A 22,592-nucleotide genomic window follows, 5' to 3' on the forward strand; every position below is an offset into this window, starting at 1 on the left:
CCTCTTCCAGATCAACAATGGGAAAACCAAGGAGCTGGTGGTGGACTTCTACAGCTGCAGACATCTTCCACATACACCAGGAAACATCCAGAGAATGGACATTGAGTTCTTGGACTGATATAAGTATCTGGGTTTTCACCTGACTGATAAACTGGACTGGACTAACAACACAAAGGTCATCTACAGGAAAGGTCAGAGCAGGCAGTATCTGCTATGGAGAACGAGGTCTTCTGGAGTGCAGGGATGAGATCTTATCTTATCTTATCTTATCTTATCTTATCTTATCTTATCTTATCTTATCTTATCTTATCTTATCTTATCTTACTTAATTACTGAATCAATCAACTTTCTTTCTCCTTTCATTTAAATTCAGTTGTGAAACACGCTTCCACTGGACATAACACTCGTGGACAGACTCATGTTGATACCTTTAAAAAGGAACTTAAGACCCACTTGTTCAGGCTTGCCTTTATTTAGTTTTATCTATTGATCCTATTTTAATAATTGTATTTTATTCTGTATTGTATAAATAAACTTTTCTCTCTTCCCTGTTTCTTCTAGCATCACTGGTGAAGTTTGGCAGTAGAATAAAGTTCATTCAAATCAGACTCCATTTTTATGAATTAAACCTGGTCTCGGATATTTGTGACAGCTGATACTGACACCTTGTGTTAACAAATGCACATTTCACCTTTTAAGACCGTGTCCAATCAGCAAATATAGTTTGTAGACACGCGTTAATTTGCTATATTAAAAAACACTATGAGTTTGTTTTAAATTCAGCAGAACCGCTTGATATTTAAAATTATATATATACAGAGAAACATATTTTTATGAATGAGGATTAAAGCTGTAGTAAACCTGCAGCTCCATTCAGCGGCTCCGGTTTTAGCATGACAAGCCCCGCCTTCCCTCCACTACGTCACGAATTGTGATATACGGAAGTAGCTTCGAACTTGTCAACAAGAAAGGCCGACCGACATGGTAAGGGCTCTGGACTTTTTTATGAATTACTTGTGTTATTTCTGCTTCTGGACTCTATATTTTAGTTGGTTTGTGTGTTTAAGTCGTTCGTGCTGTCCTCACAGAGCTTTTATGGGGGTGTCGCGGTTTGAAAAATGCCCTTTAAACGACGCGAGCAGTGAGATTTGGCGTTAGCCTTTAGCTAGGCTGGGAACTAGCTGTTAAAGCTGTAAAGGAGAGCAGCTGCTCCTTTCTCCAAACCGAAACTGTGGCGTTACCTAATCTGTGGTGGCAATCTTAACACGTATGGACATAAATATGACTTTAATCAAGCAGAACTCGATCTCGGTATAGTTTTATCTTAGTGGGAAGAATAAACAAGGAGGAAAGTGTTAGTTTTCACGGTTTTTTTTCTCGGAAATGGGAGCGTTTCTGGCGTCATTGTTGAGATGATTACGGGGAGGAAATCGCTGTGTGTGTGTCCGGTGTTACGTCTGACTGTGTGTAAATAAAGATCAAAATAACATCTGTGTTCAAGGGGCCTTTGCTGAGTTTTCCTGCCTTGATACTTCCTCAGTAACTGATTATTTTCGTGTGTGTTAATACATGCTGGTGCTTGTGTGTGTGTTGCATAACGCAGAGGCATTTTTCCGCTGCTGTCATTTTTTGTAATTGTGGTTATCTTAAAAGTACCTTGTAACAAATGATCTAAGGTAGTTTTAAAGCATTTTCAATATAAATAATGAAGTTTATAAAACGTAGTATGTGTAATATTAATATAGAATTAAAAATGTTATAATCCATATATGAAGATAAGAAGTGATGGACGTTTATTACTAGTTATAAACTCAGTTCAGGCGTGACACTTAATTCTGCTCCACCGTCAGCTTACATATGACTATATTCTGCTATATCTACAGCATGCATTACTCACCATATAGTTTAAGTTACTCTTAAACACATGATCTAGTGGTTTACACCTGCACCTAACAAGGGAAAGATTGGCGGTTTGATGCCAGGAGGAGATACAAATCCGCTTTGGGGAAGGGGGTTGCATGAGGAAGTGCCTCCGGCATAAAAACACATCAAACGCCTAATGAACAATGGAGCATCTAAACGTTACTCCTTAATTTAAAAACATACTCATTATAACTGCTGCTGACAGCTGATTGTTTCAGAGAAGCAGTTATTGTGGATCTGATTGCGGAAATGGCTATTTTACGATGACTACGATGGATAATAAACAAATTAAAATAGCCAGTGTTGGCTCAGATGTTTTTGTGTTTCTCATTTGTCGTCCAGCCAAACTTTGATAGTCGTTCACCCAGATCTCACTCATCTTTTCTTTTTCTCTACAGGCGAAGTCTTCTTGAACAAGACCTCCTGCCATGGCACTTCTCTAATATTTCTTTTTTTACCCCCCCCTCTTAACTTTTTATTAAAAAACATTTTTAAACATTAAAAAAAAGAAACGTTACCACAATGAAAATCAGTTACAGCTTCCCTGCCCTCCTGGTTTTCTGCATAACAGGTGAGGGAGTTTTTGGCTGTTTGTGTATCTCTCTTAGGTGGCTGCTTTAAATGTTTATCAACCAAAGGTCATGTTTGAACTTTTCGTGTCATACAGCATTTACAGTCTGTGTGAGTGGCGATAATAAAGCACCTGCTCTGTTCTCTTTTTGCTTATTTCCTCTGCAGCATGGAGCCGTTTTGAGCCTGCTCTCAGCTCATGTAAGGAAAACCAGTCATTGCATGTTTCATCATGTTATGAAAATGAATATGCCTCAAGCCCACAGTGATAATAAACAACACCATTCATGGTTTAGTGACGTTTACATTTACATTTTCTTCACACATGACAGGTTCAACATAAAACAACAACACTTAATTTATTCGCAAAACCGGGAACTGCTTTTATTAACTCTACTTTCTTGTGTTTATCACAGCCCACTGTGGGCGCTCCCTTCAGGTGGTGGATGATAAGGTGGGAGTGATCAGGAGTTCTGTTTACCACAGCTGGTCCTTCTGCTTCGGCTCAATGTCCGACGGCTGGATCATCACGGGTCCAGAAGATGAGCCGATCGTTCTCAGGTATGGATGCTCAAAGGTGGCGCATAAAGGAGATGACACTTTGAAAGCTCGAAGACGTTAAATAATTGACTCCCAATTATTTTACCGCAAATCAGGTGACCTGGGATAATTATTAACAGAGTAAATATAGCAGTTGTGCAATGCATTGATTGTTTTTGCTATATTAAAAGTATATAAATACTTAATATTGCCTGATCATTTTCTGTTATCGTTTATGAAGTAATGAATGACCCAGATATGGAAATAAAGACAAAAACAAAAGTTTTTGAGATGCAGTGTCTGCGATTGAGAAACTGGGTTCTGTTCACTGATACAAACTTTCTCTTATTGCAAATCTTTCCACAGCTTCTCTCAGTTTTCTGTCCGCTGTAAGAAAGAATGGGTGTCTATAAACTCATCGGCTGGAGGTGATCCAATCATCCTGTGTGGCTCTAAGTTGCCGCAGCCAATCGAGCTCCCAGGGGGAAATATTACAGTGATGCACCACTTCCTCCCTCATATGTTCCCTGTGTCATCATTTCTGTTGAACTATGCCAGAGGTATGACGTCCTGACATGTGCCTGCTTGCAGTTCCAGCTCTTTTCCCCCCCAATTATTATCTAAATGTTCCCTTTATCTTCCTCCCTTTGTGCAGATCCATATGAAGGCGATTGCCCAGAAACATCTTTTAAATGCTACGGGGGTCGCTGCCTTCCCCACTCCTGGCGCTGTAATGGGCAGGTGGAGTGTCTTGATGAAGAATCTGATGACAACGACGAACTGGGTTGTGACTGTCCTTGTGGAGGGCTTCTTCAGACCTTTTATGGGACCTTCTCCCCTCCAGCTTGTCAGGGTCAAAGTCAGTCCTGTGTTTGGACTTTGGATCCTGAGGACTCCAGGCCGCTGAGTCTGGAACTGCAAAAGCTGGCGCTAGCTTTTGGGGACCGACTCACTATTTACAACAGAGAGGAAGGCAAAGGAGACATTATTAAAATCGTGAGTTTCCCAACCCAAACGTTCATTACTGGTTTTTGTTTTTTGTTTTTCTCTTTTTATTTATTTTTATTTATTTTTGAAAACCCTTCTGCATTTTCACAGATTACCAGCTCCTCCAATTCCAAATCGGTCCAAGTTGAATCCAACACCGGCGTGATGTCAGTGGTGTATAAAAGAGTTCTTGGCACAGAGAACTCCAACTTTAACGCCACGTTTCATGTTAAGGGCTACTGCCCTCCGTGGGAAGGTCGGTGCGGGGGAGCAGCAGGAGGTTGTTTTACACAGGAGCAACACTGCGATGGGAAGTGGGACTGTCCCGAGACTGGAAAGGATGAGGAGGGCTGCAGGAACTGCAGTCCGAATCACTTTCCCTGTGGAATGGCAGGACAGAGGATGACAGCGACCAGCAAACCGCAGTGCTACTCACTGACGGAGAGATGCAACTACCAGCTGAACTGCGCTGATGGCAGCGATGAGAGGGATTGCACCGTGTGTCAGCCGGGGACCTTTCATTGTGACAGCGACAGGTCAGTGTGCACCTGTGTCACACAGCTCCACACACAACATAAAAGGAGTAAGGGGGTGCACTAGGGTTTGTGTCAGAGGGCGTTCTCACCCTGTACATGCTTATTTTACTCACCGTGGAAACGGGTGCTGCTGTTTTTGTTTTGCTTTGTGTCATAACCATTCAGGTTAGTGGAGTTTCAGGCTCGGGCGTGTCTGTATGTGACATATGACCATCTTAGAGTTTAAATTGACTTTGCTGTGGTTTTTGTGGTTCTGCTGTTTTTCTGTAGAAATATCACCCATCCTGCAGCAGTGTGTGACAGGCACAGAGTTACGTATGAGGAAATAAATATGCAATGTTGACAGTAGAGATTCTGCATTCCTCCAAAAAGCATTGATACAGATTATATTTATATACAGCTGTTTATTATGGTTTTACATTATTGTGATTATTTTTAATGATGCTATTGCTATTTATTGTGTAGTTCTGCAATAGTGTAATGTTAACTAGTTGCCATTGTTTGCATGTTTTATCAAAAGCCACAGTGTCTTAAAATCGGCCAACGTCCTTTCTCTAAATGCAGCTCGCTCTGTAACAAAAGCACAAAGTGTGTAATGGGAAAGTTTTGAGCTTAAGCGTAGGGATCCTTTTGACTCAGCCTGTTTCACTTCTCCTTGTTTGCAGCGTTGTGGTTTTATTGTGAGTCTTAATTCAGGTTGCGTCTGATGTTTTCTGTGAAATTGAACCTGCCACTCATTTTCTTCCAGCCTGCTCTGGTAACAAACGGCTCTTTGTTCCCTCTGCAGGTGCGTGTATGAGAGCTGGCGCTGCGACGGCCAGGTGGACTGCAAGGACGGCACAGACGAGCTCAACTGCACGGTAATCTTGCCTCGCAAGGTCATCACCGCGGCAACGGTGGGCAGCCTGGTCTGCGGACTACTTCTGGTCATTGCCATGGGCTGTACCTGTAAACTGTACTCGCTCAGGACGAGGGAGTACAGGTAAGTCTTTGAATGGTTCTGCTGCGTTTTTGTTTGAGGTTTGCAGCCGAAGCTCTTCTGCTCTACAAAGTAGCTGCTTTAGTTTATTTTCGTTCCTTTGATGAAGCATAATGAGGCTTTCTTGCCACTTTTAAAGAACAAAAGACTGACTCATATATTGTGCTGATAATCTCAGATGATGAGTCAGGAGATGCAGACATTGTTTTCCTAACTTCTGGCTTTAATTGCTGCCAGAACTGCCAGACAGTAACTCTCAGATGGATAGCACAGCCTCCTACAACACTGACAATACACTCCACACAAAAACAAAAAAACAGCCTGTTCGTTGTTGTTGTCAGCTAAATGCTTGAGTTATGTACAACAACAGGAACCAATAACCTGCAGTGTATTAAAAGCTTACCTTTTTTTTAACCTTTAATAGTACCTCTTAGAGTCAAATCTATTTCTAGACTTTATATTTGTATACTTTATGTGGATCTGCATGATGCTTCAAAACAACAACAAAATGTACTTGGCAAGTTTGCAATGTGTGTGACTGCATCTAAAAGAGCCTCTATTCTCTCACAGCATGTTTGCGCCAATTAACCGCCACGAGGCGGAGCTCATCCAGCAGCAGGCCCCGCCTTCTTACGGTCAGCTGATCGCACAGGGCATCATCCCCCCAGTCGAGGACTTCCCCATAGAAAACCCCAATGAGGTGAGAGAGCAGGGTGCCAGAGATTTTTAACTGCCCGCATGGACGCACCTGTCAGGATTTCATCAATCCAGGATCCTGTCAGGACTTTAGATCATACTCATTTGTTTAAAGAACCCATGTGATTGACTGCAGCCTGTCCTGCAGAGTTACAATATACATTTAAGGCATTTAGAGGCATTTTTTAAAAAAGCCAAGTGTTGAAATTTCAGCAGGAAAAACTGATTAACTAACTTCAGTTTTAATTAATGTGTTAAAACCTACAAATCAACATCTTATTTAAGGGCTTTAATAAATGTAATTAAACGCAGAAAAGCCGATAGCTGTTACTACATTAAATCACACACTGTAATGTGTAGTAGTGCTCTCTGTCTTAAAGCTCATCTATAGCAGCCTTATTGATCCCCAGCTGGATGTGGGCTGAAGTTGGAGGAGTGTTAAGATGAAGCTAATGTGCTGTTACTTTGCAAGTTTACTCTGAGCTTCTTTTATTAGTCCTTGGTGAGACAGCTGAGGCAGTGGAGGCGGAGGGATAAAGTGGCTGGCTCTGCCTGATGGGATTAGCTGAAGCCGCCTACACTAAGCTCAAACTTTGATTAGTGTCGCGTAAAGAAATTCAGCAGGTTTAATGATTTTTAATAATGATTTTAGGATGTTGAACATGAGCTGCTGAAGGTAGTTGAAACAATCTGCTCTGTGTTTCTTTGTCAGACCTCGACTCTTTCTCTGAGAGGAATCCTGCAGCTGCTTCGCCAGGATGCCGCCAGCTCCCCACACCGCAGACGTAGGCCCCGATTTATCCGCCGGGCTGTTCGCCGCATGAGAAGGTGGGGTCTGATTCCCAGATCCACATCCAGGCAGACTCAGTCGTCAAGCTCCAACCAGCAGCAGGCGCAGCAACAGCAGCAGTCAGACAGCGCTACATCAGGCCAAGAAGCAGCTCGCTCCACGCCCGCGAGCTCCCCATCAGCCGTGGAGGCGGTCAACCAGCCGGTGGCCCAGAAACTCGGCTTGTTGGCACAGCCAGCACAGCACCAGCTGGAAGCCCCGCCTCCTTTACTGCCGCTGCCTTCAGCTCCTCCTGTCGCCTTCCCCCCTCCCCCTCCCTACGCACCCCCAGCTCCACCTCTGGACGCCCCCCACACTCCCCCTGTTGCCGTGCCTCCCAGTAGCCCATCTCTGGCCTCCATCTTCCACACGATAGGCTTGAGCATCTCCCGCTTCAGAGCCTCGCCCTCTTCCACCAACTACGTGCCCCTCTCTGCCTCGCCTTCCTTCTCCTCCTCCTCCTCTTCCTCAGACGACGATGTGCTGCTCATCCCCCTCTCGGAGGACAACACTTCAGAAGACGACGTGCCCATGCTCACCTGAACGACTTCCTCACCCACCCCTTCCCACCCCCTCCCTCTTACTTTACCTCCCACCAGTCTTTCCACATTCGTTTGAACTGAAACACAGGAGCGGCCGGCGGTGGGACTCTTCCTCTTTGTGCCAGTCTGGTGCCTTTTTCTTTTTTTAATCGCTTTGCGTTGCTGACATATAAGAATAGAGTATTTTTAAAGAAAGAAAAAAAGACTTCCTTAAGAAAATGCAGACGAACGGCACGGCCGATGAAGAAGCGCAGATGAGTATTATGCGTGAGCACTTACTGAACGCTGGGCTGCACGTAGAAGGTGAACTTTTATTTTTTTGCACAGAAGAATCTTCCCTATCCAGATACTGAGGCAGGCTACTGTCAGGTTGAATGATTATAGCTCTTATAATGGAAATTGTTGTGTTTGTGTGACTGCGACTGTGTGAATGCAACTGCGTTTTAGTCTCGCGTAGACAGCGGAGTGTGATTGCACATGAGGAGTGTCTTCACTTGCACCCAGTCTCATGATATATCACGAAACAAATTCCCCCTTTTTAAGTGCCTTTAAGGAGCCTCCTGCAGAGACCTCAAGGATGTTGAGAATTCCTGAACACACACTGCATGCAGAAACACACACGCACACAATGAGGGTCACTTTTTCCTTACGTCGTCATGGTGACTTCACTCCAAAATGGATTTAAAAAAACTGCATGTGTACTCTTCAAGCTGGCAATAACTTTTTGGATACCCTCGTTCTAGTGCACATCGATTCCAACATTACTGTGTGTTTAAATACTTCCTCCCCCGGTGAATGAATGTAACCTTCAAAAAAACAAAAAGCAAACGTATCAAAAGACAATCTCTTCGGTGCCTGATTTTATGATGTGTGTAGGTGTGCACAGGAAGATGAGGCACCCTAGTGATAAAAGGGTCGAGGGGGGGCCTCCAAATTCACAAAAGAACCTCACATCTGACGAGACTCAACAGCATTCGGTCACATTTCGACTCAGCAGACTTGTGGTGTGCCATTTGTAATATTAATATTATTATTATTACGAGTTTTGTGGTCTTTTTTTCTTTTCTTTTAGCAGGTTTTGTCTGTTTCCTTAAATTGTTCCTGTTTTGCTTTGTTGAATGTATTTTTTGGGGAGGGACAGTTTTAAATTTACAGATAAATGGGGGGGGGGGGGGGGGGATTTTATTTGGGTCAACTTCACTGTATATAAGTAAAAAAATATGGCTGAGATTAAACGATTTGCACTTTTAGTTTTTTTTTGTCTTTTTTGTGTTTTCTTTTTGGGGATATCGGCTGTGGGGGTGCCACCTGACACCTCAGTGAGACATGTCAGAGATGTTTCTTTGTGCTCTGTATTCAAAAGATCTGTGGTAATTCACACAGACTCCCCACAGAGAGAAGGAGAGGGCTGTTCTTGGTGGGAATGCAGAAGTTGTGCTCATTGCTCTGGTTTGGAGGAGAAAAGGAAAATGCTTTTACTTTAGAGCTCTGAAACTCCACAGATGGACTGAGGTCGCAGCCGTCTACCAGGTAATAATACTGACTCCATTTAATTATTGAAGCGGTTTTCTACACAGCACCCCACGTGCAAGTTTCAACACGATAACCTCTGTTTTGGCCTGATGGATGACTCAATCTCCTTTACATCTAAAGAAAGCAAGATCTAAACGCTCTGCATTACATTCCTGTTTAACAGACCTCACACTCTACAAAACCTGCACCACACAGTCCAGTTACACACCTGTTTGAGGAAAAACCTTACTTACTTCAGGTTATTCATGATGAGGTTTCCCAACCTTTCTGTGAGCCCTGTCAGATTGACTCATGCACTCTTTCTTCATCACTGCCTTTCATGTTTAAACTTGAACCAGCATCAAACAGGATCTGGACTGCTTCCTGTTTACTGCTTAGTGTTTGTGCTTAGCAAACCCAACTGCTTATCCATAGCTGTTCATTATTATTTCTATCCACTACTTTCTTCTTTAACAGCTTTTCACTTCATTTAGTAACCACCTTCTGTTCAGTATGTTTATTAAACAGTTGCAGCTATTAGCCAACTTTTAGTGAGCTGAAACCTCAAAACCTTGATTTGTTTGTTTTAACTATTTCTACTGATGAAGTATTTATTTTAGTTAATGGCACCAGCCCAAACTTGTTCTCTAGAGACTCTGAAAGTTTTAAACTGTAATTTACTATTATTTAAATAGTTTGAGTGAATCAATCCGTGTAGCTGCTTCTGTGGACCTCTGATTGGTCACTACTGACCTAAGAAAGCTCAAAGCTGCAGACAGAAGAACTCAGTGTTTACAGTTACTTTATTATTTTAACTGTTCTGTTTGCAACATGGCAGCGAGATTTGCTGTGATGTATGGTTTGGAGACAGAGGAGGAGCTGGAGTTAATGATGTTACAGTTAACCCCAAATTGTCAGAATAATACTATTGATCCTTTTTTATAATCTGTACAAATACATGACACAATGACAGAAATAAATAAAATCAAATAAATTCACGGCCATATTTTGGGAGCCTCAGTGGCCATCTGAAGTATTACATCATCTCCTCTTCCTCACTGTTACCCTGAAATAGGTTTCCACCATAATTATGGCTTCCCCTCCATCCTTGAACCTCTGGGTGGGGATGGTGCTGGTGGTAATGGTGGTCGTGGTGGAGCTCCCAGGAGCCCTGCAGAGGTGCATCTTTGATGAGCTTCAGGTCAGAGTGGTCAGAGCTGCAGACAGCCCACCCAAGGAGCTCAGGCTCAGAAGGTCAGAGGAGCAGAGGAGCATCCTGGGAAAATCTGGCTCACCTACTCCTACCTCACCACAGCCAATGAGGATCCGGACCTGGATTCCGAGAGAGAGCGACAGCCTATCAGAGGCTGAGAAAGGAAGGCTGGAGGCAGCGGTGGAAGAAGCTGTGAGAGTGGTGTCTTCTTTACTGTCAGGTGACTGTTGAACAGAAACAGCTGGTGTGCTGTAGATTATTACACTCCACAAATCTGACAACAAAAAAAATTTCAATGCAATCAACATTCTCTTGTGCAATAACTGAATATTTGTGTTTGTGTTTTTGAAATAAGTAACACTGACTTTATAACACTGTTGTTTTTATGTCTTTATGTGAGCTTGTGCAGCATAATTTCATTCTGCATTGTGTCTTTGAGGTAGTGCTCAGTGACAATATAGTAAATCTCAGATCTGAACACACACACACAATCTCATAAACTGCTGACATTTTAACAGTGAACAGAGTGCCGGGCCCTTTACTGCTCAGCAGAGACATCAACAAATACTGCAAGTTTCTCTGGAAGGATTCAAGTACTATCAACTACAACAGGTAAGTACACACGAGTGTAGCTCCAGTCCCTCAAACAAACATCTCTGGCAAGATTTGAGTCTTTAAAATTATTTTTTCCCCCTATATTCTTATTTTACATACAACACAAAAATCCAACCAGCCAATCATATGACATGCAGTTAGACATGTACACATGGGTAAAAGGCACTCTTGAAATTTAACTGAGTATCAGAACGAGGAGGAAAGGTGATTTAACTGACTTTGAAGGTGGCATGGTTGTTGGTGTCAGGCAGCTTATCTAAATATTTCAATATTTTTCCCACAAACCACAAAACCAGAGTTTATAGATAATTATCCAGAAAAGAGAAAATATCCAGACGACTTTTTAATAAAAGCTGAGTATCATTTGAGTATTGTTGCTAACCTTCTGTTGGCTGCTTCCAGCAGGATAACACACCATGTTTCAAAGTTAATGAATGCTCTCACTCTTTAAAAGAAAGGTACACATTAGTGCAAGTAACTATGTACTTAAACTCACCAACAGGTTTGTATTTGCTCACTCATACTGTCCCGTATGTCTGAGCTCTATCAGCTGTTAACTTATGCAAATAAATGGAAATAAGCAGACTTTTTATTCTCCCAGTTGTGGTAGAGCCAACAAAAACTACGGAAGTGAAACTTGCCTGGATGCGACCGTGAGTATCAAATGTTTTTGCTGCCACACACAGCATGTACTAGACTGCTGCTTCTGAATAATACAGTACCAACATCAGTAGATCCCAGACGACCACCTGGCTGGATGTGATATTTACCCCGAGGCTGATTCACACAAAAGGACTGTTCTCAGACCTGAAGGTGCTGGAGTCCCTGATACCGACTTCCTGCTTTACCTCCATGTACAGGACACAGACAAGTGCAGAGCAGAGGTGCAAACCTACAGATAACAGAAAAATCTTTGATATAAAACCACTCAAATCCCAGCAGTTAGGGATGCACCGATACTGGTATCGGGGCCGATACTGTAAAATGTGTGTGTACTCATACTCGTAAAAGTTAACCGATACCATGAACCGATACTAACTTATTTCATTAGTCAGAGGGTGGATTGTCATTTTTGTTGTAGTTTTTTAGATTGGCCACTAGGGGGACATCCCGCGCTAAACAGACAGTGGACTGATGATCCACGGGCAGATGGGGAGTTTGTTCGTCAATGCCAAATACTTTCGTTATTTTGTTTGTTTGTTTACAATATGGACACTCTGCAACAATTTAAAAGTTTATTTTATTCCAAACAGAAGTGTGTATTTATTATTCTGAAAGCTCGGGACAGTGCCATTAGTTCAGTGATATTTTGTTAAATTACAATGTGGAGACTCTGCAATAATTTAACAGAAGTGCTTATTTTTCACTTGAAATTTTTTTGTAGTCATTTTTATTAAGATATTATTTATTATCGGCAGAGAATAAAATAAAACCTGTCTTCCAATTCATTGCATGTGTGTGTGTGCGTGTGTGTGTGGTAGAAGTATCAGTTTTTGTACTCTGTATCGGCAAGTACTCAGATCCAAGTATCGGTTTGAAAAAATTGGTATCGTTGCATCCCTACCAGCAGTCCCAAAACATTTTGACATTTCTTCATTAAGTTTCTATTCATGATTGAAAACAGCAGTAAATTGTTGCTCTATTTAATCATATATTTTTCCACTTTCTTATAAGAATTTTTTTTAAAGCGTCTAAATTAAACGTCACCCACGTGGCTTTCACGTCCTCCTCAGTGTATCTTCTTGTTCCTCAGCCCAGTGTGTTGGCCTATGCTGTTCACTGCCAGACGGACAGTCACGGGCGACCTGTAGCTGGGGTGGTGGTCATCTGCAGGGAACGGCTGACAGGAGCCACATACAGCCACCAGACTACAGTACAGGTACAATTACTTTTATGGATACATGCTGTGAAAAGTGAGGTTTCTGTGGCTGTTTTAACAGAGAAGGATGGATCATGATGACAGATTATATTCTTCTGTTCTCCAGACTGTCATTCATGAATTGTTCCATGCACTTGGATTTTCTAAGGATCTCTTCAGCACCTGGAGACACTGTTACTCCTCCTCTCCCCAAGGTTTTTAAACACATCATTTACACCACTTTATCCTTTTTTAAAAAAATGTAATTTAACCAACCATTAGTGAATGTGTAATAACTGTGTAAAAATTCATTTTTCCTAATGTGTGTGAGTGAGGTTATTATAATAAAATCTAACAACAATTGATATTATATAAGCATTCATCCTTCCACACATGCGCTGGTGTCTTCAAAAGTTTGTTTACTTTACTTTGAAACTGTGCAAAGTGTGGACGAAGAACAAAAATTGGGAATTAAAAATGCAAATATTAAGTGGTAACACACATAATCTGATTAAAAGGAAGAAAAAATTATGTCATTAAAATAAGTTAGAGTGTATTGAGTCTGACCTTCATTAAAGATCACATGCTTTGGTCAGAAGGTGGTTCTTTATCAGCGATTTCTTTGCTGGATCCTGCAGTGGGTGCTGATTGTTCTCCTCGAGGCAAAGCGAGTCACTCTGACGGATCCGGCCACATGAGGATTTACACCCCGTCAGTCATTTCAGCCCTGCAGAAGCACCTGGTGTCCAGCGATCCGGAGCTGGGAGGGCCACTGGAGAACCTGGTACTGCACAGCTTCAAGTGCAGAAAACTTTAACAAACTAAAAAGAAAACTTAACGGTGCTTTCACCCCTCAGGACGCAGCTCCAGGCAGGGTGTCCTCACACTGGGAGTCCCGGGTCCTGCAGGGCTCCATTATGGCGGCAGTGCTCGGGGATCCTAGCACAGTTCGGATCGACCCAGTGACCTTAGCTGCATTACAGGACACGGGGTGGTACACCGTCGACCTGAGCCGGGCTCAGAGTCTGGTCTGGGGAGACGGTAAGGAAACTGAAATATGAAGAAAATGCACTGAAAACTCCATCATCATAACAGGAGACTTAACAAAGGCTGAACATAGACACTCTGTGATCATACTTTTTAAATAATAAACATTTTTTTTGACTTATTAATAGGTGAAGGAGCCATGTTTGGCTCCCTGTCAACCTGCCAAGATAACTCCTCGTCCTTCTTCTGCACTGGAAGGTAAATTAAAGTAATTTAGTGTTAACATATATTTTCATACAGAAATTCTGTCACTTTGTCTTAAATGTTTGTGTTATTTGTACTTCTCAGTGGACGTGGATGTCATTTTCTTCATCTCCACAAGGGGGAGTGCCAGACTGACCAATACCTGGAGGGCTGTCGAGTGTATAAACCCCTGCAGAATGGAGTAAGCTCAGTATCTTCGTGCATTCACACTAAACACTGAAGATGAGAGGATATTATTATTATTATTATTATTATTATTATTATTATTATGTATTTATCTTTAGTACACGTTTTGAATCTCGCACTTCAGAGTGAATGCTGGAAAAAGGAAAGCAGCAGGTGGACAGCTGAAGATGAGCTGAGCGGGGAGAGTTTTGGCTTTGACAGCAGATGCTTTCTCTCCAGCCTCAGCACACAGGTGTGTGTGTGTGTGTGTGTGTGTGTGTGTGTGTGTGTGTGTGTGTGTGTGTGTGTGTGTGGTGCTCCCCTGTACTCTCTTCACACTTTCTTTTGAATCCTTTGTAACTTCTCGTCTGTCTTTCAGAACCAGAGTCAGGTCAGCAGCTCTGTGGAGGGCCGGTGTTATAGGCACAGGTGTACCGGACCGAACAGGTATCAGATCCAGGTGTTTGGCTCTGAGTGGGTGGACTGTCCAGCAGGGGGCAACATTCAGGTATAATAACATAATGGCTTATTACAGTGTTATGTGTTTTTGGATGAGCATTAATTCAGAGAGTTTAAATTTGCAGTTTTTGTGCATTTAAACTGTTTCATTCATACAGATGTTTCTATTATTACCACTTTTATATGATTAAGAGCATCTTAATATAAAAACATCCTAATGGATAATACAGTCAACATCTCATATATATAAAAATGATTTATTTTTGCATCAGATTAAAGGATACAATGGTGCAGTTTTCTGCCCTGACAGGAGGTTATGTCTGTACCCTGATGTGACTCCTCCCTTAGATGATGTCAGGACACTTCCTGCATGCATCAGATGGTGAGTACAACTTCAAACATGCCCCGGCGTCCGTTAAAGCAACGTATACTTCATTTGAACTTCTCTTTGTCTGTGTAGTGAGGTTTCTACCTCAGCCCATGATGGGACCTGGTCTCCCCTCAGACCACCCACAGACCCGCCTGTATCCACAGCGCTGTGCTTCACTGCTGCTGCGTGTCTGCTGGCTGCACTGATGGTGTCCTGCAGGAAATGTCGCTCATGTATGTTCAGAACACGCATGGTGGCCCCTGACCAGCAGGGTCATCTGTAGAAAGCCTGTTCTGAGGAATGGGCAAAGACTACATTTTTAATTTTAAAGTAAATTAAAAAACTGCTTTTACTTTTATTTCCTGGAGTGTTTTTATGTTCTACCTTTGATTGTCCCGCTGTGGAGTTCTCTATCAGCAGGGGAAGACCCAAGCCACAGAGATGGAGAAGCTGGATTTATACTTCCATAAATCAGTTTTTATTTTTGTCAAATGTAATTTTGACGACTAAATGTTAGTTTCGTCCATCAAAATCATTTCCCTGTCATGGACATTTCTCTAACCTACACTTGTTTATGGCATTAAATACAATGTAAATTCAAAGAGGATGAGGGTAAACAGTAAAATAATCAAATGTATGGTAACAAATTGTCAATTTTTAACTGTATTTTGATTTTTTTTGCACTGATTAAACCTCCAAACTATCCCCATCTTTACTTTTGAACATTCAGGTTCAGTAATTTAGAGATAGTCTTACTGCTGATACAGCAGAATCGAATGAGCAATTTCCTTTAAAACACTTCCTCTAGAACAGTTTTGTCATCTCACAGGAGTGACACAGATGAAAAATGACCTGTGATTGTTATTGTAAGTGAGCATATTATTTCCACAAGATGCAAATGTAGATATGAATGTCATGACATTCCTTGGGAAAACGCGTGCCCAGACTTGCCGAGACTTACAGGACACAAAGTCAGCCTGTTTTCCCGCCTCGAGGTTCTTTGTAGTCATTCATCACGAAGGGACGTGACAGAACAAACACCTGGTGGCAAACTGACAGATACTTTGAAACCAGTTTGGCAGAAAGCTGCTGCTTCCTAGTGCGGTGACCCAACACGAACATGATTGAATTAAACTTGTGCTTTTTATATCTCAGCCTGTAGAATACAGTTTGGCTCACACCAACAGAAGCTGAGAGCAAAAATTATGGTGGTTCAAGACTTTTGCACAGTGATGCACATGCCTGAAGTTGTTAAAGACAAACAAAGAAAAAAAATGATTTAGCATAATATGTATCAAACAAGTAAAGGAAAATAAATAATGCTTAAACATTTGAATGAACCAAAGACAATTTCTGAAGCAGCCCTTGATCCCAATGTTTATATTTACCAGAAAGTGGACGCAGTGATTTCCCAGGTTAATGTTGTGTCACAACATTGAAAGCAGTGATGTCCTCTTTTACAGGCTAATCAGAAACTGCCAAACACATGTCCATACTGTCTTCATACATGTATTTATGCTTTCAGACACACAGGGATATTGAAAACGACACACAAGCAGGTTGTATTGAACACGAGGTCTAGTTTAACAACTAATATTCTTTATTAGTAAAAATTAGTTTTTGCTAAATTACCACAAATGTTTATTCTAACTTCTTCTCTCACTGCTTTAAAAAATAGAAAAAAATGTTGTATTGTTGTTATAATTAATAAATATTGTCTCTTTATTTGTGGCTAGATCAGAGAGGAGATCAGCGTCAGAGTGAGGTCATCAGAGAGAAAATATAAAAAGGTCACAGTGGACTGGAAACACAGCTGGTTCCAGTCTCTAACCAGTTTTCAAGCCTTTTTCAAATACTGTCAGCGGCTAATAAGAGTCGATCTATCTTATCCCATTTAAATGAGAAAAACAGCATCCAAAATATATTTTTAAATAATAGAAAAGTACAAAACGTGTTTCATTTCTTGAAATCTCAAAATCAAACCATTAAAAGTTGAAGCCCACACAGCCTGCTTTAAAGGGTTGTCCTCGAGCTACACCAGTGAACAAGCATTAGAAGGTGAAGCACGGTCTGCAGTGAGCCTCAGGCACGCAAAACAGAGCTCCACCCTGCAGCGAGGACAGGAAATGTTTTTACTCTTAGTGCCATCATGCACCACCAGTAAGCCCCTTTTTGAATGGGCTTAGGCTGAGGCACAGCCAGGATCCCACATTCCTCACATCCCTGGCGCCGATGTTGTGTTCACGATTTCCCACGGCTTGCTGATACATCACTGACCTCCAGGTAATTCATGACAGTGCTGCTGAGCATCTTTTTTTCAAAGTATTTGATTTCTTCAGGAGTCAGAACAGCCATTTTACAGACCTCTTCATGTGACCACTCAGCATTGCAGTCAGGCTGGCCGCACACAAATCGGCTCTCACCCTGAGGGATCAAAAAGAAATCAGTTAATTGCATCTAAGCATGTTGACATGGTCAAAACAAGCTGCCGAGGTTCAAACTGAACATCGGAATGAGAAAGAAATTTAATTTGATTGATTTTGAAAGTGGCATGGGTTTTGGTGCCAAACGGACTGATCTACTGCTGACCAACTCTAGAGTTTACAGAGAATATTAAAAAAAAGAGAAAATATCCAGGGAGCATCAGAAAATGTCTTGGTGATGTCAGAGGTTAGAGGAGAATGGCCAAACTTTGTTATGTTTATAGGAAGGCAACAACCCTTGTTACAACCAAGTTATGCAGAAGAGCATCTCTGAGTGCACCACACACTGAACCCTGAAGCACACGGGCAGCAGAAGACCACACCTGCCAGCTATGAATTGGAAACTGAGGCCACAATCCACATGGGATATTTTCTTGCCCGTTTTGCAACCAGCCACCAGATCTCAGTTCAATAAAGTACTTTGAGATGTGGTGGAATGGAAGATTCCCATCACAGGATCGGCAGCAACTGTGTGATGCTGTTGAGTCAATATAGACCAAAACATCCAAAGAATGTTTCCACCGTGTCGAATTATATTCTTTTAAACTTTGCCTTCAAAACCTCTGAAGTCTAACAAGGTGTACTTAACAAATTGGCCAATGAGTTTATAATAGATTTAGAAATGATTTATAAATAGATTTTAAATTATGTAAAATTAATTTCATAATTTATGTGGAAATTTGAGAAGATAAATGTGCAAGAAGGACAATGAGAGATGATGGAGAACTAATACTTCAGAATCTGATTAATAATAAACATGTGGTACCTGGTCCAGCAACTGGTGACACCAGCTGGTGAGAGACATGGGGGTGACAGAATGACCGCAGGACATCCGGGCTCTCAGAGATTTATAATCTCTGCCCTCAACTATGAGACAAAAAGGAAGACTTAACTTATAAAAATCCTTGAAGCCCATGCTGTATTTATCTGGTTCTTTGACTACTTACAGTCCATATCATCGTCTCCTTCAACAAATGTAAGGGTGGTGTCGTTTGGGTCGTAACATTTCTCCTCTCCACTCACCAAACTGGCGTCCAGACCTCCAGAAACGTCTTTTTTGCCCTTATCTCTCATCCTCCGCCGTGCATTTTCCAGATGGTTCTGCAGTTCATGGTAAAGGTCCAGGTCAGTTTCCAAGTATCTGCGCCTTGAGGGATCAAAATTATCCCAAAGCCCGGTGCTTCCATCTATACTAGCGGGGCGGTTTTTCAGTCGGACGGACTGTTTTCTCTTCTGAGGAATTAAAGTTAAGCTCCTTTTAACTCTCGCTTGGTTGCTCTGGGGTCGTGTGTAGTCTGCGGTCGTTCTTTTCTTTGTCTCGCTGTTGCCCATCTTTGCCACGTTTATCTCCACAGGTGAGCGGCAACGGACACACACGGTTGCTGGTTTCATTTACTGAAATCACGTGATTTTCAGTTACGGGGCTGTAACTCTCCGGTTGCACAAGACTGTGTGCCAAAGTGAGGCGCGACATTCCAGGTAACAGGAGGAGGACCTCTGTGGGCGGAGAATACACCTGGAGCACAGGTGGGTCCGTCTGTGAAGGTGAATGTCAGAGGGAAGATGAAGAGCGTCACTGTAAACTGAAGAACAGAATCTGTGAAGAGTCAAAGATGTGCAACTTTCACCTTTCTGAGAAATTTCTTTGGCGTTAACACATTTTCAATAATAAAAATATAATAAAATACAGTATATCAATCGGCCCTGCAGTCAGACGAATCAATCATCAATGATGATGCTGATGCTGTTTCCACTCAAACCAACCAGATTCTGTAACTTTCCTCTGTGTTTACCGTTATAAGCTTTGCTCTCTGCTTCTGCTCAGCTGGTGACATCCGGGTGGTGTTCAGGGCAGATGTTGCTGTTATGGGATCAAACACGTCCATCATCCACACAGTGCTACTCCTGCTGCTGAGGAGATGATGAAGACGAGACCACGATGAACAAGAAGATGAAAACTGGACTCTGCATCACGGTTATTTAGGCTTATTAATTTTTACTGTGACACTCTGATGTGTCATAATAATGATATATAACAATACATAATAATAATGTGTCAGAGTGACCTATTTGTAAAAAATATATCCGGAAGTCTTAACTGCTGACCTTGTTTATTTAGCACACTATAAAAATATATAGTGCATATAATAATTCCACATATTATTATTTTGGACAGGGGGAAATGGTGAATATAAACATTATACACTGAATAAGATGGATCTCATTAGACTGGAGCTCTGTTTGTTTTTATGAACTACATTTACATGTCTGCATTTTGTTTGAGGACATAATGCAGGTGTAGTGAGCTTGATTTTGTAGATCTTCTTTTCCTGCATGGTGTCTGTGAACGCAGCATGAAGATTCACCCCTCCCCTAGTTGTCTAATCAGAGGATTTAAGTGTTTGGGACTCATTTCTGTCGTAGATGGCGACGATAACATTTGCGTTGCAGATCGGATTAATTTCCCCAGAAAATTATTTGGCTTCAGGTGTGAAATTGAAAACAATGTAAAGAATAAGTTCATAGTAGCCATGCCATTTTCAGCCCCTTTTTATCTTTGTGCGTATTTTTAGTCCGTGCAAATATACATTTTTTTTTCTTTTTCATTGTTCTCTGTACATGATATGAACTTTGTTTTGTCTGTTGGAAGTCACATGGAAAATATCAAATATGTAATATCAGCAAAACATCAAGAGTTGTTATGAGAACATAAATGCTGTCAAAAAAGCTCCACTTGGCTCTGGCATTTATCATCATCATCATCATCATCATGTACTGTACTGCACATGCTGCTCTGGCACTGTTGTGAAACCTGAGCCTAAAGGTTCCCTCTCTTGGTAATGCTATCTCTTTGTTACTCCACAGAGTCAGTGATTTGGCTGCACAATGCTCTCTAGTCTGTGTGCCACTTGCTATTGGTCCAGATGTTCCACAGGTTTGGCCCCAGCAACACAATGAATAATGTTATGTGTGGTGCAATGTGTCTCTAATAGGTTTAGGTAAGAGTCAAGTAGATGCAGGGCACCACCTTTTGGCCAAACTGTCTCCCATAAGGTCTTTGGTATGGCTTTAAATTCTCCTGTTAACTTATCATGAAACTTTAAAAAGGACATCTGGTGTTTGGAAACACTTTTGGTGATAAAGATGCTTTATTTTATTTATTGTGTATAAAATAATGCAATATATGAATCATATTAAAATATGAAAAGGCGGCTGGGATGGACACACACATGCAATTGTTGGTTTGTGTGTCCATTTTTGTTTCACTCAGGTGCTTTACTTGGATTGTTCTCTTGCAGGTACAGCAGTTAGTAATTCGCTGTGTTTTTCTACTTGTGCTCTGACTTTTATTCTTACCCTTTGTCCTTTTTACAATCTCCATTTCTCTTATAGTGCTTCTGTCTCCTCTTGCATTGCTATATCACATGTATAATCATGAAAAACAATAATACCAAAGAATGACTGAATAAAAGAAAAAAATGCAAAGAACATGTAGTGTTTATAAAGCTTGACTTGGAAAAGCAAACATATTTGGCTCTACAATGAATTCAGATCATGATTCTGATTACTAAAGCTGCCAGACGTCAGGGCCATAAGGTCAGTTTGCAGAAGAGGACCCCAAAACAGTTTCTTTCTATTAAGCAAAAGCTGATTTAACACAGGGGTCACTCTGGTCACCGCAATGGCAGGGAGAAAGCTTCACAGGAGTGGGGACCACTGTAAAAGTTATTCTGTTATTCCAAATTATGAAGGTGAGTTTATTAATGGAGGGCAGTGAGAAGAGATTGCTGATTTGGTGAGATGATGAGAGCCAGAGACTAATAATAAGTAATGATTTAATGCGTAGAAGTGTATAAATGGGGTGATATGGTTTATAAGACCATTAAGATGGGGCCTGATTATTCAAGACTTTGTATGTGAAGAGCAAGATTTTGAATTCAATTCTGCAGGGAGCCAACGAAGGTTAGCCAATATAGGAGAAATATGCTCTCTCTTGTCAGTACTCTTCCTGCAGCATTTTGATCGACTGAAGACTTACCTCCTGATAATGAATGACATCCTAGAAGTAATAAATTAATCAATTTGTTTTTCAGCGTCACTCTGAGACAGGATATTTCTAATTTTAGAAATATTGTGCAAATGGAAGAAAGCAGTCCTACATATTTGTTTAATATGTGCGTTGAAGGACATGTCCTGGTCAATAATGACTCCAAGGTTCCTCACAGTGTTACTGGAGGCCAAGGTAATGCCATCCAGAGTAAGAATCTGGTTAGATACCATATTTCTAAGATTTTCATGATTTTCAAGATTTACATCTTTAAACTTAGCACAGCACTTTCAGACAGACATCTATTGTGATGAAACGTATTCCCCGCTGCTGTTTAATCCCTTACAGTAAATTTAAATGTTATGCGAAAATTACAGGACAAGAGAGGGTTTTCAGGAAATACTGTTAAGATATAATATGTTTATAGAAATGATGAATATAAACAATTATTGTAATAACCAGCACACACTGAAATATTATTTTTAACATTTATATGGAATGCAATGCCAATAGAATTCCATGTGTAAAGCATTTGTAAAGCACTAACCTGCACTATTAGTATTTGTCCACAAGGTGTCACAATTTCCACCTCAACAGAGTTGAAATGGAATCTTTAAGGCCACAAGTTCAGCTTCAGATTAATGTTAGCCCGCGACTTTGTTCCAGTTTTGAATTTTGGCCCACTGTGTATTTGAGTTTGACACCCCTGAGATAGATAGATAGATAGATAGATAGATAGATAGATAGATAGATAGATGGATGGATGCTTCAAATTATACCGCAATATAGATTTTAGGCTATATTGCCCAGCCCATAGGAGACACCCCCTAGGGTGCTAAGATCCTGTGGGACTCCCAGATACAGACGGACAAAATTGTGATGGCTAACCAACCGGACATAGTATACAAACAGAAGAAGATGGCCGTAGTGATAGATGAAAGCAACTTCAGGTGATGTTGCTGATGTTGCTGTCCTAGGGGGCGTCTCCTAGGGCTGGGCGATACAGCCTAAAATCT

General features: G+C 41.4%; 3 protein-coding genes across 3 annotated transcripts; 2 read left to right on the plus strand and 1 right to left on the minus strand.

Annotated features, from left to right (window-relative positions):
- The first annotated feature begins 904 nt into the window (after window positions 1-904).
- lrp10 (low density lipoprotein receptor-related protein 10) lies at window positions 905-8,857 on the plus strand. The gene is made up of 10 exons (XM_006809324.2): window positions 905-984; window positions 2,322-2,494; window positions 2,662-2,694; window positions 2,910-3,054; window positions 3,400-3,593; window positions 3,689-4,029; window positions 4,132-4,556; window positions 5,344-5,538; window positions 6,106-6,235; window positions 6,944-8,857. Exons 2-10 carry the CDS (start codon window positions 2,446-2,448, stop codon window positions 7,601-7,603), a joined length of 2,172 nt encoding a protein of 723 aa, XP_006809387.2. The 5' UTR covers window positions 905-984; window positions 2,322-2,445; the 3' UTR covers window positions 7,604-8,857.
- A 1,347-nt stretch (window positions 8,858-10,204) lies between these two features.
- Window positions 10,205-15,354, plus strand: cirop (ciliated left-right organizer metallopeptidase). The gene is made up of 14 exons (XM_087839309.1): window positions 10,205-10,547; window positions 10,846-10,939; window positions 11,544-11,595; window positions 11,677-11,826; window positions 12,696-12,821; window positions 12,928-13,015; window positions 13,439-13,584; window positions 13,658-13,841; window positions 13,976-14,045; window positions 14,136-14,232; window positions 14,362-14,469; window positions 14,596-14,724; window positions 14,948-15,057; window positions 15,136-15,354. The coding sequence occupies exons 1-14, from the start codon at window positions 10,205-10,207 to the stop codon at window positions 15,326-15,328; spliced, it is 1,890 nt and encodes a 629-aa protein (XP_087695435.1). The 3' UTR covers window positions 15,329-15,354.
- Window positions 15,355-16,617: 1,263 nt separating this feature from the next.
- On the minus strand, window positions 16,618-18,958 carry LOC118455950 (uncharacterized). Its single transcript, XM_035916215.2, has 3 exons — window positions 18,476-18,958; window positions 18,295-18,395; window positions 16,618-17,469 (listed from the first exon to the last, which is right to left on the minus strand). The coding sequence occupies exons 1-3, from the start codon at window positions 18,918-18,920 to the stop codon at window positions 17,287-17,289; spliced, it is 729 nt and encodes a 242-aa protein (XP_035772108.2). The 5' UTR covers window positions 18,921-18,958; the 3' UTR covers window positions 16,618-17,286.
- Window positions 18,959-22,592: the final 3,634 nt, after the last annotated feature.

The sequence above is a fragment of the Neolamprologus brichardi genome, chromosome 3 (assembly GCF_056152115.1).
Source record: "Neolamprologus brichardi isolate AB-2024 chromosome 3, ASM5615211v1, whole genome shotgun sequence".
Lineage (NCBI taxonomy): Eukaryota > Metazoa > Chordata > Actinopteri > Cichliformes > Cichlidae > Neolamprologus > Neolamprologus brichardi.

What these genes read in the sequence shown, in the direction of transcription:
- lrp10 (XM_006809324.2), top strand. Translation starts at nt 2,446, where the DNA reads ATGAAAATCAGTTACAGCTTCCCTGCCCTCCTGGTTTTCTGCATAACA. An exon ending in TGAGCCTGCTCTCAGCTCAT is followed by an intron (nt 2,695 to 2,909) that starts GTAAGGAAAACC and finishes TGTTTATCACAG; the next exon opens with CCCACTGTGGGCGCTCCCTT. An exon ending in AAGGAGACATTATTAAAATC is followed by an intron (nt 4,030 to 4,131) that starts GTGAGTTTCCCA and finishes GCATTTTCACAG; the next exon opens with ATTACCAGCTCCTCCAATTC.
- cirop (XM_087839309.1), top strand. Translation starts at nt 10,205, where the DNA reads ATGGCTTCCCCTCCATCCTTGAACCTCTGGGTGGGGATGGTGCTGGTG. An exon ending in AAACTTGCCTGGATGCGACC is followed by an intron (nt 11,596 to 11,676) that starts GTGAGTATCAAA and finishes CAACATCAGTAG; the next exon opens with ATCCCAGACGACCACCTGGC. An exon ending in GAGTCTGGTCTGGGGAGACG is followed by an intron (nt 13,842 to 13,975) that starts GTAAGGAAACTG and finishes ACTTATTAATAG; the next exon opens with GTGAAGGAGCCATGTTTGGC.
- LOC118455950 (XM_035916215.2), bottom strand. Translation starts at nt 18,920, where the DNA reads ATGAAACCAGCAACCGTGTGTGTCCGTTGCCGCTCACCTGTGGAGATA. An exon ending in AGGAGACGATGATATGGACT is followed by an intron (nt 18,396 to 18,475) that starts GTAAGTAGTCAA and finishes TTTGTCTCATAG; the next exon opens with TTGAGGGCAGAGATTATAAA. An exon ending in GTCACCAGTTGCTGGACCAG is followed by an intron (nt 17,470 to 18,294) that starts GTACCACATGTT and finishes TTGATCCCTCAG; the next exon opens with GGTGAGAGCCGATTTGTGTG.